Source organism: Schistocerca gregaria, chromosome 8 (assembly GCF_023897955.1).
Source record: "Schistocerca gregaria isolate iqSchGreg1 chromosome 8, iqSchGreg1.2, whole genome shotgun sequence".
Classification (NCBI taxonomy): Eukaryota; Metazoa; Arthropoda; class Insecta; order Orthoptera; family Acrididae; genus Schistocerca; species Schistocerca gregaria.
Window position 1 is genome coordinate 160,768,139 of NC_064927.1, and position 17,119 is coordinate 160,785,257.

Genomic DNA, 17,119 nt, shown 5'->3' on the forward strand with positions numbered 1-17,119 from the left:
CTACAATAGGGCGGCTGGGATGTTTAGGTTTGTGAATTTTAGGAAGTAGGTAGAAGGTAGGAGTGCGAGGTGTCAGTGGGGTCAGGAGTTTGATGGAGTCAGGTGAAAGGTTTTGTAGGGGGCCTAAGGTTCTGAGGATTCCTTGAAGCTCTGCCTGGACATCAGGAATGGGATTACCTTGGCAAACTCTGCATTTAGAGTTGCCTGAAAGCTGATGCAGTCCCTCAGCCACATACTTCCGACGATCAAGTGCCACGGTTGTGGAACCCTTGTCAGCCGGAAGAATGATGATGGATCAGTCAGCTTTCAGATCACGGATATCCTGGGCTTCTCGGCTGTTGTGATGCTGGGAGTACGATTAAGGTTTTTCAAGAAAGATTTAGAGGCAAGGCTGGAAGTGAGAAATTCCTGGAAGGTTTGGAGAGGGTCATTTTGAGGGTAGAGGATGTGGGTCCTGCTGTGATGGAGGACAGAACTGTTCCAGGCAGGGTTCAATTTGGATAGTGTCTTGGGGAGTTGGATCATTAGGAGTGGGATCAGGATTATTTTTCTTTGTGGCAAAGTCATATTTCCAGCAGAGACGACGAGTGTAGGACAGTAAATCTTTGACAAGGGCAGTTTGGTTGCATCTTGGAGTGGGGCTGAAGGTGAGGCATTTGGATAGGACAGAGGTTTCGGATTGGGAGAGAGGTTTGGAGGAAAGGTTAACTACTGAATTGGGGTGTTGTGGTTCCAGATTGTGTGGACTAGAATTTTGAGGTGTTGGGGGGAGTGGAGCTGGAAGTGGGAGATTGAGTAGATGGGTGAGACTGGGTCTGTGTGCAATGAGAGGAGGTTGAGGTTTGTTGGAAAGGTTGTGGAGGGTGAGTGAGTTGCCTTTCTGGAGGTGGGAAACCAGGAGATTGGATAGTTTTCTGAGGTGGAGGGTGGCATGCTGTTCTAATTTGCAGTTGGCCTGTAGGAGGATGCTATGAACAGCCGGTGTGGATGTGGGAGAGGAAAGATTGAGGACTTTGATATGGGATAGGAGTTGACAGGTGTGTTCATTGGCCAAGTCGATGTATAGGTGAAGGATTAGGCGGGTGAGGGCTATGGATTGTGCAGATTGGAACTGGTATAAGGACTAATGGAAAGAAGGATTGCAGCCAGAGATGGGAACTTCAAGTGTGAGGCCTTTGGGGGTAATGCCAAATGTCAGACAAGCCTGAGTAAATAAAATATGGGAGCGTAACCTGGCTAGGATGAAGGCATGTTTGCGGAGGGAATGTAAATAAAATTTAATGGGGTCGTTGTAGGGATGTTGTGAGGTTGACATGGTATTAGGAGGTGGAAAGGGTAACATGAGGTTAAAGTGAAAATAAATAGATATATATATAGGGAGAGATAAAGGCGTGAAAAAATCGAAAAAGTGATGGTTTGAGATGAGCTATGTTGATCATGTGCTGAACTTAGGTTGGTGAACAACAATGGGTGCAAAGGTTAGGTAGTTGTGTTGTCTCCAAAACACGTTAAACAGTGGGGAAATTCAGGAAAATTTCGAAAAAAACTGGGTGTAAATGTATTCAAAGGACTGGTTATGTACTGGCAGATAATGAAAATGAGGCTAAAATTGTTTGACAAAGAAATAATAACGTTTAAACCTGTGGGAAGGTGCTAAAAAATGATCGGTTATGTGGGAAAAATGGGAATGGAAATGGGCGAAAGTTGTTGGAAATAGCTGGGATGGTTGTTTAATGGGCGAAAGGAACCGAAGCTGTGAAATAGTATTCACGAGTTTACACGAAATGTTTGTAAACTTGGAACAGTGGATTTTATAGCAGCAGTAATGTTGAAAGCGTTAAAAGTTTTAGGTTATGGTTTGGAAGTAAATTATGTATTATTGAGTATAATTAGGCAGGATAAAATGTATGGTAGATTACGGAAAAAGGGAAGATGAATACAAAATGAAACTACTTGTACAAACAAAAAGAGAAAGTAAGATGATAGAAAAGATTTCGAAATGCAACAGAGACAATAACAAACATAATTGTTGGGTTCAAATTAATTATGTAAATAAAATAGAAAATAACTTCCACATGGGAAAAATATATTAAAAACAAAGATTCCAAGACTTACCAAGCAGGAAAGCGCCAGTAGACAGGCACAATAAAATAACACACACACAAAATTTCGAGCTTTCGCAACCAGCGGTTGCTTCGTCAGGAGAGAGGGAAGGAGAAGGAAAGATGAAAGGATGTGGGTTTTAAGGGAGAGGGTAAGGAGTCATTCCAATCCCGGGAGTGAAAAGACTTACCTTAGGGGGAAAAAAGGATAGGTATATACTTGCACACACACAAACATATCCATCCATACACATACAGACACAAGCAGACATATTTAAAGGCAAAGAGTTTAGGCAGAGATGTCAGTTGAGGCGGAAGTGCAGAGGCAAAGATGATGTTGAATGACAGGTGAGGTATGAGTGGCAGCAACTTGAAATTAGCACAGATTGAGGCCTGGTGGATAACTAGAAGAGAGGATATATTGAAGGGCAAGTTCCCATCTCCGGAGTTCGGATAGGTTGGTGTTGGTGGGAAGTATCCAGATAACCCGGATGGTGTAACATTGTGCCAACATGTGCTGGCCGTGCACCAAGGCATGTTTAGCCACAGGGTGATCCTCATTACCAACAAACACTGTCTGCCTGTGTCCATTCATGTGAATGGACAGTTTGTTGCTGGTCATTCTCACATAGAAAGCGTCACAGTGTAGGCAGGTCAGTTGGTAAATCACGTGGGTGCTTTCACACGTGGCTCTGCCTTTGATTGTGTACACCTTCCGGGTTACAGGACTGGAGTAGGTGGTGGTGGGAGGGTGCATAGGACAGGTGTTACACAGGGGGCGGTTACAAGGGAAGGAGCCAGAGGGTAGAGAAGGTGGTTTGGGGATTTCAAGGGGGGCGAACCAAGAGGTTACGAAGGTAAGGTCGACGGCGGAAAGACACACCCCAATTCAGTAGTTAACCTTTCCTCCAAACCTCTCTCCCAATCCGAAACCTCTGTCCTATCCCAAGGCCTCACCTTCAGCCCCAATCCCAGATTCAACCAAACTGCCCTTGCCAAAGATTTACTGTCCTACACTCGTCGTCTCTGCTGGAAATATGACTTTGCCACGAAGAAAAATAATCCTGATCCCACTCCTAATGATCCAACTCCCCAAGACACTGTCCAAATTGAACCCTGCCTGGAACAGTTCTGTCTTCCATCACAGCGGGACCCACCTCCTCTTCCTCAAAATGACCCTCTCCAAACCTTCCAGGAATTTCTCACTTCCAGCCTTGCCTCTCAATCTTTCTTGAAAAACCTTAATCGTACTCCCAGCATCACCACAGCCGAAGCCCAGGCTATCTGTGATCTGAAAGCTGACCGATCCATCGTCATTCTTCCAGCTGACAAGTGTTCCACAACCGTGGCACTTGATCGTCGGGAGTATGTGGCTGAGGGACTGCGTCAGCTTTCAGGCAACTCTAAATGCAGAGTTTGCCAAGGTAATCCCATTCCTGATGTCCAGGCAGAGCTTCAAGGAATCCTCAGAACCTTAGGCCCCCTACAAAACCTTTCACCTGACTCCATCAAACTCCTGACCCCACCGACACCTCGCACTCCTACCTTCTACCTACTTCCTAAAATTCACAAACCTAAACATCCCAGCCGCCCTATTGTAGCTGGTTACCAAGCCCCCACAGAACGTATCTCTGCCTACGTAGATCAACACCTTCAACCCATTACATGCAGTCTCCCATCCTTCATCAAAGACACCAACCACTTTCTTGAATGCCTGGAATCCTTAACCAGACTGTTACCCACAGAAACCATCCTTGTAACCATTGATGCCACTTCCCTATACACAAATATCCCACACGTCCTGGGCCTCGCTGCAATGGAGCACTTCCTTTCATGCCGATCACCTGCTGCCACCCTACCTAAAACCTCTTTCCTTATCACCTTAGCCAGCTTCATCCTGACCCACAACTTCTTCACTTTTGAAGGCCAGACATACCAACAATTAAAGGGAACAGCCATGGGTACCAGGATGGCCCCCTCGTATGCCAACCTATTTATGGGTCGCTTAGAGGAAGCCTTCTTGGTTACCCAAGCCTGCCAACCCAAAGTTTGGTACAGATTTATTGATGGCATCTTCATGATCTGGACTCACAGTGAAGAACAACTCCAGAATTTCCTCTCCAACCTCAACTCCTTTGGTCCCATCAGATTCACCTGGTCCTACTCCAAATCGCATGCCACTTTCCTTGACATTGACCTCCATCTGTCCAATGGCCAGCTTCACACATCTGTCCACATCAAACCCACCAACAAGCAACAGTACCTCCATTATGACAGCTGCCACCCATTCCATATCAAACGGTCCCTTACCTGCAGCCTCGGCCTTCGTGGCAAACGAATCTGCTCCAGTCCTGAATCCCTGAACCATTACACCAATAACCTGAAAACAGCTTTCGCATCCCGCAACTACCCTCCCAACCTGGTACAGAAGCAAATAACCAGAGCCACTTCCTCATCCCCTCAAACCCAGAACCTCTCACAGAAGAACCCCAAAAGTGCCCCACTTGTGACAGGATACTTCCCGGGACTGGATCAGACTCTGAATGTGGCTCTCCAGCAGGGATACGACTTCCTAAAATCCTGCACCGAAATGAGATCCATCCCTCATGAAATCCTCCCCACTCCACCAAGAGTGTCCTTCCGCCGTGCACCTAACCTTTGTAACCTCTTGGTTCTATGAAATCCCCAAACCACCTTCCCTATCCTCTGGCTCCTACCCTTGTAACTGCCCCCAGAGTAAAACCTGTCCTATGCACCCTCCCACAACCACCTACTCCAGTCCTGTAACCCGGAAGGTGTACACAATCAAAGGCAGAGCCACATGTGAAAGCACCCACATGATTTACCAACTGACCTGCCTACACTGTGACACTTTCTATGTGGGAATGACCAGCAACAAACTGTCCATTCACATGAATGGACACAGGCAGACAGTGTTTGTTGGTAATGAGGATCACCCTGTGGTTAAACATGCCTTGGTGCACGGCTAGCACATCTTGGCACAGTGTTACACCGTCCAGGTTATCTGGATACTTCCCACCAACACCAACCTATCCGAGCTCTGGAGATGGGAACTTGCCCTTCAATATATCCTCTCTTCTCGTTATCCACCAGGCCTCAATCTCCGCTAATTTCAAGTTGCTGCCACTCATACCTCACATGTTATTCAACATCATCTTTGCCTCTGCACTTCCGCCTCAACTGACATCTCTGCCCAAACTCTTTGCCTTTAAATATGTCTGCTTGTGTCTGTATATGTATGGATGGATATGTGTGTGTGCGAGTGTATACCTATCCTTTTTTCCCCGTGAGGTAAGTCTTTCCACTCCCAGGATTGGAATGACTCCTTACCCTCTCCCTTAAAAGCCACTTCCTTTCATCTTTCCTTCTCCTTCCCTCTCTCCTGACGAAGCAACTATTGGTTGCGAAAGCTCGAAATTTTGTGTGTGTGTTATTTTATTGTGCCTGTCTATTGGTGCTTTCCCACTTGGTAAGTCTTGGAATCTTTGTTTTTAATATATTTTTCCCATGTGGAAGTTTTTTTCTATTTTATTTACATCAGTTTTATCAGATAGTAATCCATTCAATTACTTTCAAGGGAAATTCCCCACTGCACCCCCTACCCCCCTCCCTCATATTTAGTGGTAAGATGGGCCAGTGGATAGACCATCAAAACCTACACACACACATCAAGCATGAAGGAAGAAGATGTACTTAACTGCAAAAAAAAGCAAAATAGAAAAAACAAATGGTCCAAGCTTAAGAAGTACATCAAGTGTGCTGGAACAGCCATGATGGCTTGGTTAACTGGTCAAGCTGTTCAACTGCAAAGTGGAGAAGCAGTGTCCAAAATTCCCTTGTGCCAATTTATTTTGTTTACTTTTTACACAACATAAGATGCATTTGGACCCAAAAATGTGTACTTGAAGAATGGGGAAAGGGAATAATAATCCCAATTTTCAAGAACAGTGACAGGAAAGTATGTGACAACTATCAAGGGCTCACACTCATATCCACAGTAGCAAAAATAATGGAAAGGATACTGAAAAGAAGAGTGAGAGCAAAAGTGGTAGGGCAGTTAGAAGAAGAGCAGTATGTCTTTCGTCGTGGTAGATCAACAGTGGACCCAATCTTTAGTATGAGACAGTTGATGGAAAGACATTGGGAGTATAGGAAAGATCTGGTGATGACATTTCTCAACCTAGTGAAAGCATATGACAGTGTTCCCAGGGAAAAAGGTACTGGCAACCTTGATAAGGAAGGGAGTTGGAAAGCAAACATTTGAAGTCATCCAGTCAATGTACAAAAAAGGCTCTAGTTGTGTGCAGACACCAGTTGGAAGAACTGAATGGTTTAAGAATGTTACGGGACTAAGACAAGGAAGTGTGATATCACCACTACTATTTATAATGGTGATAGATGAAACAGTCAAAGAGACAAAAGAATCCCATAAAGGAAGGGAGATTATGCTGTTACTATTTGCTGGTGATATTGTGGTGTGGGTAACAAGTAGTACAGAGGTACAAAAACAAATAGACATCCTAAATGGCAAGGTCGAGAAATTTGGAATGAAATTTAGTGTGGAGAAAAGCAAGACCATGGTGGTAACCAGAGAGGATAGAGAGGGCAAGGGACAAATTCATATTAATCAACGGGATTTTGAAATAGTGGACAACTTTAAATATTTGGGAAGTGTATTAATGGGGAATGCTTGTTTGGAGATGGAAATTAGCAAAACCATACAACAGAGTAGTACATTTTACGAGTGTGAAGGACTTGGTGTGGGGAAGGGAAGTGCCAATTAGGTGCAAGCTGGTGCTATACAAGACTTACTTCACACCTCTACTAATTTACAGCTCAGAGACTTGACTGACTGGAAGAGAGGAGAGTAGGATACAATCCAGTGAAATGAAGTTTCTGAGAAGTATGCTAGAGAAGATGAGGAGAGAGAGAGAGACTGAAAAATGAAGATGTTAGGAGGGAAATTGTAGTGGAGAAGTTGACTGAGAAAATTGAAAACAATACATTAAAATGGTTTGGGCATGTGAAGAGGATGGAAGAATACCAAGAAGAATGACGGAGTTAAAGATTGAGGGCAAGAGGCCAAGAGGAAGAAAGATAAAAAGATGGACTGATACAAGAGAGATGAGTTTAAAGAGGAGAAACCTGCTATGGAACCAAATTGTGGAAGAAGAATGATGGAAAGACCAAATAAAATGGTGTAGTACCATTGATACCACAACCCAACCAAATGTTGGATAGAGGGGAAACAAAGAACAATAAAATGATGATGATGATGATGACAACACTACCAACTGTCTGTCTTGTCATTGCATTGTTTGTTATCTTTCTGTACTCTGGGTAATTGTCATACTATACACTGATTATAGAATATGAGTCACATGGTACGAAGCAAATGGGATGAATAGTGCAAGCAGCAACATAAAACATAGACACCTCACTGAAAAGAAAACAACAAATAAATCGTTGTGAGCAATGTTACAACAAAGGAATTCCAGAATCAAAACTTCCAAAATGGAATGCAACTTCAAAAATGTTAAAAACGTATGTTTTGATAGAGCATGTGGAAAACTGTGTGATTATGAAACTGCTGCATTCATTTTTTGCAGCTTGTGTAACAAACTATTATGGCCTTTATGTATGTCTGCTTGTGTCTGCATATGTTCGGATAGTTATGCGTGTGTGTATGAATGTATACCTGTCCCTTTTTCCCCCCAAGGTTAAGTCTTTCCACTTCCAGGATTGGAATGACTCCTTACTATCTCCCTTAAAACCCACATCCTTTCATGTTTCCCTCTCCTTCCCTCTATCCTGATGAAGCAACCGTGGGTTGTGAAAGCTTGAATTTTGTGTGTGTGTTTGCATTTGTTAGTTTCCCTATCAACATACCAACACTTTCATTTGGTAAGTTACATCATCTTTGTTTTTAGATATATTTTTCCCACATGGAATGTTTCCCTCTGTTATAAACAATTATGTTTTCATCATTTGGGAGTGATCACATTCACATTCATGCAAACACCAAAATTGGGCAAGGATGCATATCTCACTCACTCATCTGGCATACAAGTTAGGTGTGTCGATAAGAGATTCCTATCGTATGACACACATACTGTCACTAATGCTGTATATGGCACATCAGACGTGTTTTCTAGTGGAGGAGTCAATGGACTTGTCGCCTTTTCATCAAACATCTCTGGTTGCCATTTGAATGCCAATTCCTTTTGGCAGCTAATAGTCCAGAATCCCACTTTCATTATGGGCCTCTTCTTTACACCTCGCTGTTGCAAATGGACATTACACCATGACATGGACATAATTTTTTTTTTCTTCCTCCCACTGTTCATTATACCTTCCTCCTGTTTTCATGCTTGATGTATATTTAGTTTTTGATGGGCTATCCACTGGGCCCTCTTGCCACTAGATCTTAGGATGGTGCAATGGAGAATTTCCCTTATAAGAATCAGGAGAGCCTAAAGAACATCACTGATGATTGTTCATTGTAGCATGTATTCATACTTCTGATATCTGTTGATCTTACGGTGAGTCAGGTTTATCTGTGCCGTAGGCTCACATAATATACATATGAAAATTCATGGAAAGCTGTATCACTCACTTAAATGTGGGGTCGAGGGCATTGAGCTTTAGGCCCTTATGGGTCTCAGTGCCTCATTTGTATTCTAGTCAAGTGACCATGTTGTTAGACGTTACTAGTTGAGTTTAATCATTTCCACAGATGGCACTTTGTGTTTGGAGTTGATTGTTTACCATGCAGGAATCTGCTATCATGTGAAGTGTAAACATGACAATGTTGAATGTATTTTAAATGCTAACAGTAAAGCAAAGCCATGAGGAGGGGTTGTGAGTGATGCTGGGTAGCTCTGTCACTAGAGCACTTGCCTGCAAAAGGCAAAGGCCCCGAGTTTGAGTCTCAGTTCAACGCCAAGTTTTAATCTGCCAGGAAGTTTCATATCAGTGCACACTCCACTGCAGAGTGAAATTCTCCCTCTGAGAACCCAAAATTAAATTAACCATCAAAAGTTAGCTGCAAAGGATCTAGAGCCTCTGAGAACAGATCCTTTGATTGAGAGAGTAATGGAATCAAATAAGCATCACTACAAGCAGACATTTAACAAGAAAGTGCACAGTTAGCACAAATTGTTGCATGGGAGTAGTGTAAGAAAATTTGATTAACATAATTCATGTTGCATAAAAGGAAATTTACTTTGAGCCTAACACTTCTAAAACCCCCATTCATAATATTTTCCCATGACCTGTTAAAAATGTAAACAGATGTGACATCATGCTCATCAAAAGACTTTAACATATTCTGCTGCCTACAGAAGCTTGTGTGTGCATGTGTGTTGTTGTTGTAAGTGGTATATTTTCTTTGCAGCTAAGGTTTTATTTTTGATGCTATTCTCTAGTTTTAAGTTTTATTGCTAAAATACTGTTCTGCAGTAGCAGGCTAAAGTAAAATTCATTGTTAGAGTATGAGTTCTTCCCACGCAAAATTATAAAAATTTAATGGAAAACTAAAATAATGTATAATTCCGTGGATTTTTCCCAGATGAAAAAATTCCCACTTTTTCCCAGATTTCCTGATTGTCCCAGTTGTACACACCCTGTTTGTTAAAAATATCACTGCAATCAACTAAATGTTAAGCTATCGATAGCAGATTAGAGTTACTTGGGAGACATCAGATTTTTGCCAAATAGTAGTCTTCTTTCAATTGGCCTAATTATGAATACTATTATGCACTACAGTGATTGTTCATTATCAGTACAGTATAGTTTATATGTCTATGATTTCCTTGTCTTTTGTTAATGTATACCTTGGCTCATCCTATCTCTTTGAAGAGATCTATGGAAAATGATGACGAGTGAATTTACATTGGTTATGCTTTATACTGTTTGCACATTTATTTTTATCTATCTGCTTCAATAAATGATTGCCACACACCTCACATTAAATATAAAAACTAAGGGGCATTATCGGCTGGGACATCCCTTAGGAATTAGCTGCCTAAATCTATGAGAGGTTTTCCTCATACATCCTTTCAGAACCATTCTTTTACAAAATTTGAGATTTAAGTGTGGCTGATTAGTGAAAATGATCATGAAAAGTGCATATGGAGTGTAGATTTATGTTTATGTTGTTTCTGATGAAAGACTTGAGAAGGATAGATCCTAAGGTTGGACACCATATACTCCTCTTAAACTGTATGAAGGGATCCAACGAGCTAAATGTCTTCAATTGACAAAGGAATCACAATTATTCAGAGGGTTTCAGAGTCTAAATCAGGACAGCTGAACAAATTCTGGTGATCAGGAACTTGACTCCACTTTTGTCCAAACAATATTAGTCAAGAAGCAAGCTTTGGCCAACTTCTCTCAAGCAAAGCATCACCATACAAGATTGCATTAGTGATGACAGTCTGGGGAAAATTACAACTAATTACATCAGCAAATTAAGTAACCACAAAACCAAAATAAAGATTATGGACACAAACTGTTTTCGCAGAAGGAAGCAAAACTAAAGAAGCAGACTGAGAAACAAGAGGAGACAGGTTAAGGCCCATGCAGCACAAGCTGCTGCCTCGGGAACCAAGCTCAAAGAGGTGCCAGAGGTGACCAAGTATAAGATTTATATACAGTGAGTATCACAATTAGTAGTGAAAACTTACAGAGGTGAAAGCATATCTAGAAAAAGGGGAAGGGAGAAAGTGCAAAATGAAAATCACTTGTCTTGAAAAATGTTATTTAACTGACTATTATAAAAAGAAAAAAATCAAAGATAGAAACAAACGTTAGTTGGTAATGAGACAAAATTTCTGATAAAAGAGAAGAACTTGTGTAAAATTCCAGAATTATTTCATAAGGTGATGGGAACTAACTATGTTTCTGTGACACATGAGCAGAGGTCCACTACAAAGGCTGGACTTCCTGGAAACAAAGAGGACCATATCTGCTAAGCAGAGCAGACACACTGCGTGGCCCAATATTGCCTAAACAGACATGACCTTGCAGCACTCAATTAATGATGACAGTTGATTTTAGTAACTTATTTAGGAAAATAAGTGACAGTTCCTTCATGAAAATGGAGGAATAGCTTATTGTGCCAACCACACTTGTAGAAAAATCTGTAATAATTTCAGTTCCTGAGTATGTTGTAGTGTGGTCTGCAAAGTTCATTACTCCAGGTTACACATATCATGAAAGAATAGCATTTTTAAAAGATCTCACACTATTCTTAGACATTACTGATTTGACTGTCACATTTCACCAAATACTGACATGTGCAGCACTGTGGATTATGAATTGTGCAGCAATATGGATTAAGCAAAATGCAAATCTAGATTGCTTATCATCCAATTAATTAATGTGTGTTCAACAATTATAATATTTAACATGTTAGTAAATTAATATGTGCACAACAATTAAGCTACTTAACATGTTACAAACTCTAACAGAATTTAGGTTATATTATGCAAAATTAGTCACCTTTATGGAAGTGTCAACCATTCAGACTATCTGACATCACTTCATAGAGCATTTTAGTATTAAAAATTGTGAATAAATCAATATTACTGACTCATATTCTCACTGAACTAGAAAATATAGGTATTACATCTTGCACATACAACTGCAAAAAAGGTGGTTGCTATAGTGCTGAATTCTGAAGCACAGGAAATTTACAATGATGAGTGCGATAGTGATGTCAATTTATAATTTAAAGACACACATTTATGATATTTTTGAATAATGTTATTATTGATACTGTAAGTGCCTATGGTATCAAGTGAACAACACTATCATCACAAAATTATTTTACATGTTCATTTTATCTTTGTTCATTGTCAAACATAGCAAATGTTACAGTCTGCCCAATGAATTCTAAACTGATAAAATCTGCTCTGACTGTTGTTTGAATATCATTCATTTTAGCAATAATGAATGCATTAGTACAGTATTCACAGAAACTAACAGTGCAGAAGTCTGTTGCAACTCAAGAGAGATATGAGTCATATAATAATAACTGATGTGTGAACATCATCATGAAGTTTCACATTTCAATAAGATATTGAAAGAATTTTATTCAGTTGTTTTAATGCAGTCACTTTATGATACCATGAATTAAAACAATAAATGACTGACTCACATTTGTGCCACATTAGCTCAGTTAGTAACAGACAGGTACAGATCAACATTTCTGGTCTGGAGGGGATGTCACAGTTTGTTACAGTCTTAAACCACCCCACCTCCTTCCTCCTCAAACTCCCAAATTTTACCTGCCATCTGCCTCACTTTCAATGAGTCAAAATGTTTATGATGACAACAACAACAACAACAACAATAATAATATATATATATATATATATATATATATATATATATATATATATTACTATGATAACTATAATATTCATAAAAATTTGTTTACATCACTGCCTAGTACATAACTTTAGCACTGCCTAGTCCATAACTTTAGCGTAACTTCCAATAAATTCCAATTCAGAAAAGTACAGCTTTTGGAAACCATTTGCCCAAACACTTTAGGAGCACAAGTTCCACGTAATTCTTTCGAGAACTAAAACTGCAAGAAATTCTCATAACTTTGACTTCATCAAAATTTGCATGATATAAAATTGAAGCTGTATTAACCATTATTAGAAGCACTATGATTGTTAACACAGGTCTGCAGACTATGGTTATATGAACATTTAATGAGGGGGCTGCTGTTTCACTTTAATCATTTCCACCTAAGTTGGACAATGTCAGTATTCCTGTTGTTTTTCCCTTGTGTTTATGTGAGAGTGGGATGGGGTACAGGGGATTCCTTCGGTAAGGACTTGGCTTATTCAGCTTCCAGTTAATTCTCAGTTATAGTCAGCCATTGAATCGGCACCTTTACCTGGCTAGAATGTTCACAGCAGATCGTCAGGAAGCAAGCCAATCCACATGGGGGAGAGGAACTAAAAGATATGAGGGACATTTCATAAATAATGCACATTAATCTTTTTGCTTTAACTCCCCCCCCCCCCCCCCCCTTCTTCCAATATCTCTTTACTCCTTCAATATAGTATCCCTGCTTCTCTATGACTGAATACCATTGTCTTGGAAGTTCTATTATTCCATCCAGTACACCACTTCTGTTCATCTGTCAAATAGCTCAGGTAATAGTGGTAGAAAGTTCTTCCAGAGAAAGATAATTGTGTCCACTCATAAGTTCTGTGAACTTCGGGAACAAGTCAATGGACTCATGTCCGAGCTGAGCAGAGGATGTGGAAGTACTTCCCATTCATGTTTGCAGCACAGTTTTTGGGCTACAACTTCACAAATATGCAGGCGAGCACTGTCATGAGTGGCTGAGCCTTGAGCAACTAAGGTTTGATTTTGTGCATGCACATATTTTGCATGAAGTTGTGATAATACAGTTCTGTGACACTTGTTCCACATGGGACTCTATCTGTCATAATGATCTCTTAGTGATCATAAGCAAAAATCATCATTTGTTTGAGGTTTGATTGAGTGCATTGAAATCTTTTTGGATGTGGAGAATATGAAGCTCTGCACTCATTGGACTGAGATTTCAACTCTTGTCCAAAGTCTGTAATCCACGTTTCATCAGTAGCGACAACTTAACACAGAGTCCTCGATCTATATTGTCGAATAATTGTTCGAACAAGGTTGCAATGTCCCGGCATTTCTGCTTCTCTTCAGGAGCCAAATAGTGTGGGATCTTCTTGCAAAAATTTTTCTCTACTTCAAATTATTTGTCAGACTACTAAATAATGGTGTTGGGGGAATTCTCATGGGTTCAGAGTGTTCCTAAAAAGTCGCTCTACAATCCTCTTCAAGAGCATCTGCCACAAGTTTCACACTTTATTCATCTGATAACATGTTTGGCCGTCTGGGTCACAGAGTATTGTCAATACTCATACAACCACCACAAAGACTATTAACCCAGCTTGAAATTACACTACAGTCCACTGTAAACTCAATATGAACTTCACTTAATGCACTGTGAATTTCTGTCAGGTTTTTGCCACATGAAGTATCGATCTTGGTGTACAACCTCTGGTCTTCAACCACTGCAGGGTCCATTTCTACCCCTTGCCAGTCTAATGTTAGAGTACACAGCCAAAAACAAAAACATGTGCTTCTTCCTAGGGCTCCTAAATGCAGCTGACATAGCTTTCCTTGTGGTTGCGTTAAAGAATCCACAGTAATACCAACCTGTATATTACTTATAAAATGTCTGTTGTAGCTTGTAATTTTCTATAACTGCTTGATCTGCAAACTATGCAAAATTATGTGTATAAAAATTGTCATGGCCATGCTCTCTCTTCCACAGCTGGCAGGAGCATTGTTCACAAAAGGCAAAGTTACAGGTTTAAGTGCTGGTCCAGCATACAGCCTGACAACAGCACACAATACCTCAGAGTGAATGCTTCATTCTGACTAGCCTCACAAAAAAAACTAGGTATACTGCTGCTCTAGGAGCTTTTAATCATAGTATATAGCATTCACAATAACTTCAAACAGATATAGTAAGACAGCTATTTGTAGTAACTTTTGAATGGGACATATTTTATGAGAAAGTTTCTTCTGTTAATTGTTTCTAAATGTATCAAGAGATACATTTTACTGGTCATAAACAGAGGGTAGTTCACTAGTGAAACCTGAAATAGTGGCAATGACAATTGAAGGAATTAATTTATTTGGAAAAGTTACAGGAATGTACACATATCCAGATTTGAAGAAATTTTAACAGGGTCACTCTCCCCAGAGCTGTCAGGCACTTTTTCCAGTTTTTCTCTGGTGTTTTGGCAGATATATGCAATATCACTTTCTCTATGTGTGGCTGGTGTCATCCCAAACAAATACTGCTCACCATCATGTGACTCTCATTGCTGACAGAAATCAATGGTTAGTTTCTCATTGCAAACAAAATTGTTTTTAAAGCGAAATTTTACATGTGCACTAGATAGAGCAGTTCCAAATTATTGTGGTGTGATATTTGTGTTATTGACATATGTTAACAGGGACAATAAAACACAAAGAATAACCAGTACTCTAGCAGCAACAACACCACAGCAGCTTGTGCTGGCTGATACCACCATGCAGTAGCAGCATAGCTCAATTGCTGCTGGAGTACAGTTTACTCTTCATGTTTTACTGTCCCTGTTAATATATGTCAATAACACAAATATCACACCAGACTAATTTGGAACCACTCTATCAAGTGTGGATGTAAAATTTCGCTCTAAAAATTATGTTGTTTGTAATGGAAAACAAACTGACACTGGATGTCATATGAAAAATGTGATAAGAATTATGTGCTTGACTACTGTTAAGAATCACATCCTGTGTGTGTGTGTGTGTGTGTGTGTGTGTGTGTGTGTGTGTGTGTTTTTAAAGTTGTCTTACCTTGTTCAGTACAACATCCCAATAGTGTGACTACATTTGGATGGGCTCCTAATGTTTTCATGATCTCCATCTCACGCAGGAGATCATCTTTATCTCTCTGACTTGCATCCTCCTTCACAGTCTTCACAGCTACAAGTCTAGTGGAGCCAATGCCACCACATATATCATCTATTTCTGCTTTCAGCACCTGTTAAAGTAATCAGAATAACTACACAGTGTATAAATAACAGGAAATACAAAAATATTTTACCAACTGTGCTCCACATAATAACACATTTTATAAGTAAGTGGAGTATTTCATTGATGGAAGTTATTGTTAAAAATAAGGATAACGTGGTGCATCAGACAAATATAGCATTCATTCACCAACTGGTTAAGATATTGATCATGCATACTTTGTAACAAAAGGAACTGGAAAACACTCCAAACATCCATCTTAAGATGAAGAAAATTTTTTATGATCTAAACATATTTATGTATAGCAGCTGGACAAGGAAGGTTAAGCAGTGGACTTCTCTCTTTCCGACATTTATCTCTGAAGACATACATGCAATTTTGTTGATTTCAACATCTACATATGTACACCACTATAATTTCATGAGATTAATAGTACAGATATGGTTTTAGCCTCTATTGTATCATTTTCAAATGCATACAGTGAAATTTTACCAACACAATGAAGTAAATGGATGTAAGAGAATAGATATTAAGTCCCACAGTGTTCAGAGCCATTAAGAGAATATAAAACAGTGACTCATACTGAAACATTTGCTGCCAGAATTTTAAGAGTAAACTTTGTCATCCATAGGAATTCACTGAACATTTCTATCAACTTTTTTGCTCCAAAACAAACCTATGATGGACCATAGGAATCTCAACATTCAGTTACTGTAAACTGGAAAGGAGTCTACACATCAGATGGATAATAATTTTGTAAGCAACTTTCTTCACAGCTGAATTACATTTCTTAGCATTCTTTTAACAAGTCTCCAGTTATCTACCAAGAAATTTGGTTTATATCAACAAAATAATCAGTTTTTGATCAAATAAATAACTGGATAGATAAAAAAAGTACTCGTCACATGGTGGCAGGAGAACATATATATATAAAGAAAGGTATTACAATGTACTAGCTTTTGGTGCCAGTAGCTCTTTCTTCTGGCAGAAGAGTTGAAAGGAAGGAGGAGGGGTGAAGGAAAAGGACTGGTGAGGTTTAGGAAAAGGGCTAGTGTTTGGATAAGTTACCCAGAACCCAGGTCGGGGAGACTTACCAACTGCGACGGCAAGCAATGTCTGATTGTTGGAGACTGCACCAGATGAGATTTGAAAAACTGAGAGCTTAAGAATGGAAGACAGGGTAAAAATTAGATCTGCATGATGATCCTACTGTAAGTTGCTCTTGAACAAATATTCCTTTGTATTAGATAGTTATGAATGATTCCTGTGACATGTTGATAATGTGGCAAAATTAGGGACAGTTTACACACAGTCTTGCCATATTGTGTGGACTGTTGTCGCAGGAATAATTAGAAACTATTGTTCCTTTTACTATAAGGCTTGTG

At 39.9% G+C, this 17,119-nt stretch overlaps 1 protein-coding gene across 2 annotated transcripts in view; it reads right to left on the bottom strand.

The window, feature by feature from the left end:
* The window catches only part of LOC126284409 (mucin-19-like), a 404,135-nt gene that overhangs the window by 25,752 nt on the left and 361,264 nt on the right, over window positions 1–17,119 (bottom strand). For both annotated transcript variants that reach the window (XM_049983322.1, XM_049983321.1), the window contains exon 7: window positions 15,558–15,744. In XM_049983322.1, coding sequence (XP_049839279.1) covers window positions 15,558–15,744 — 187 coding nt within the window. The remainder of the gene's footprint in view (window positions 1–15,557; window positions 15,745–17,119) is intronic.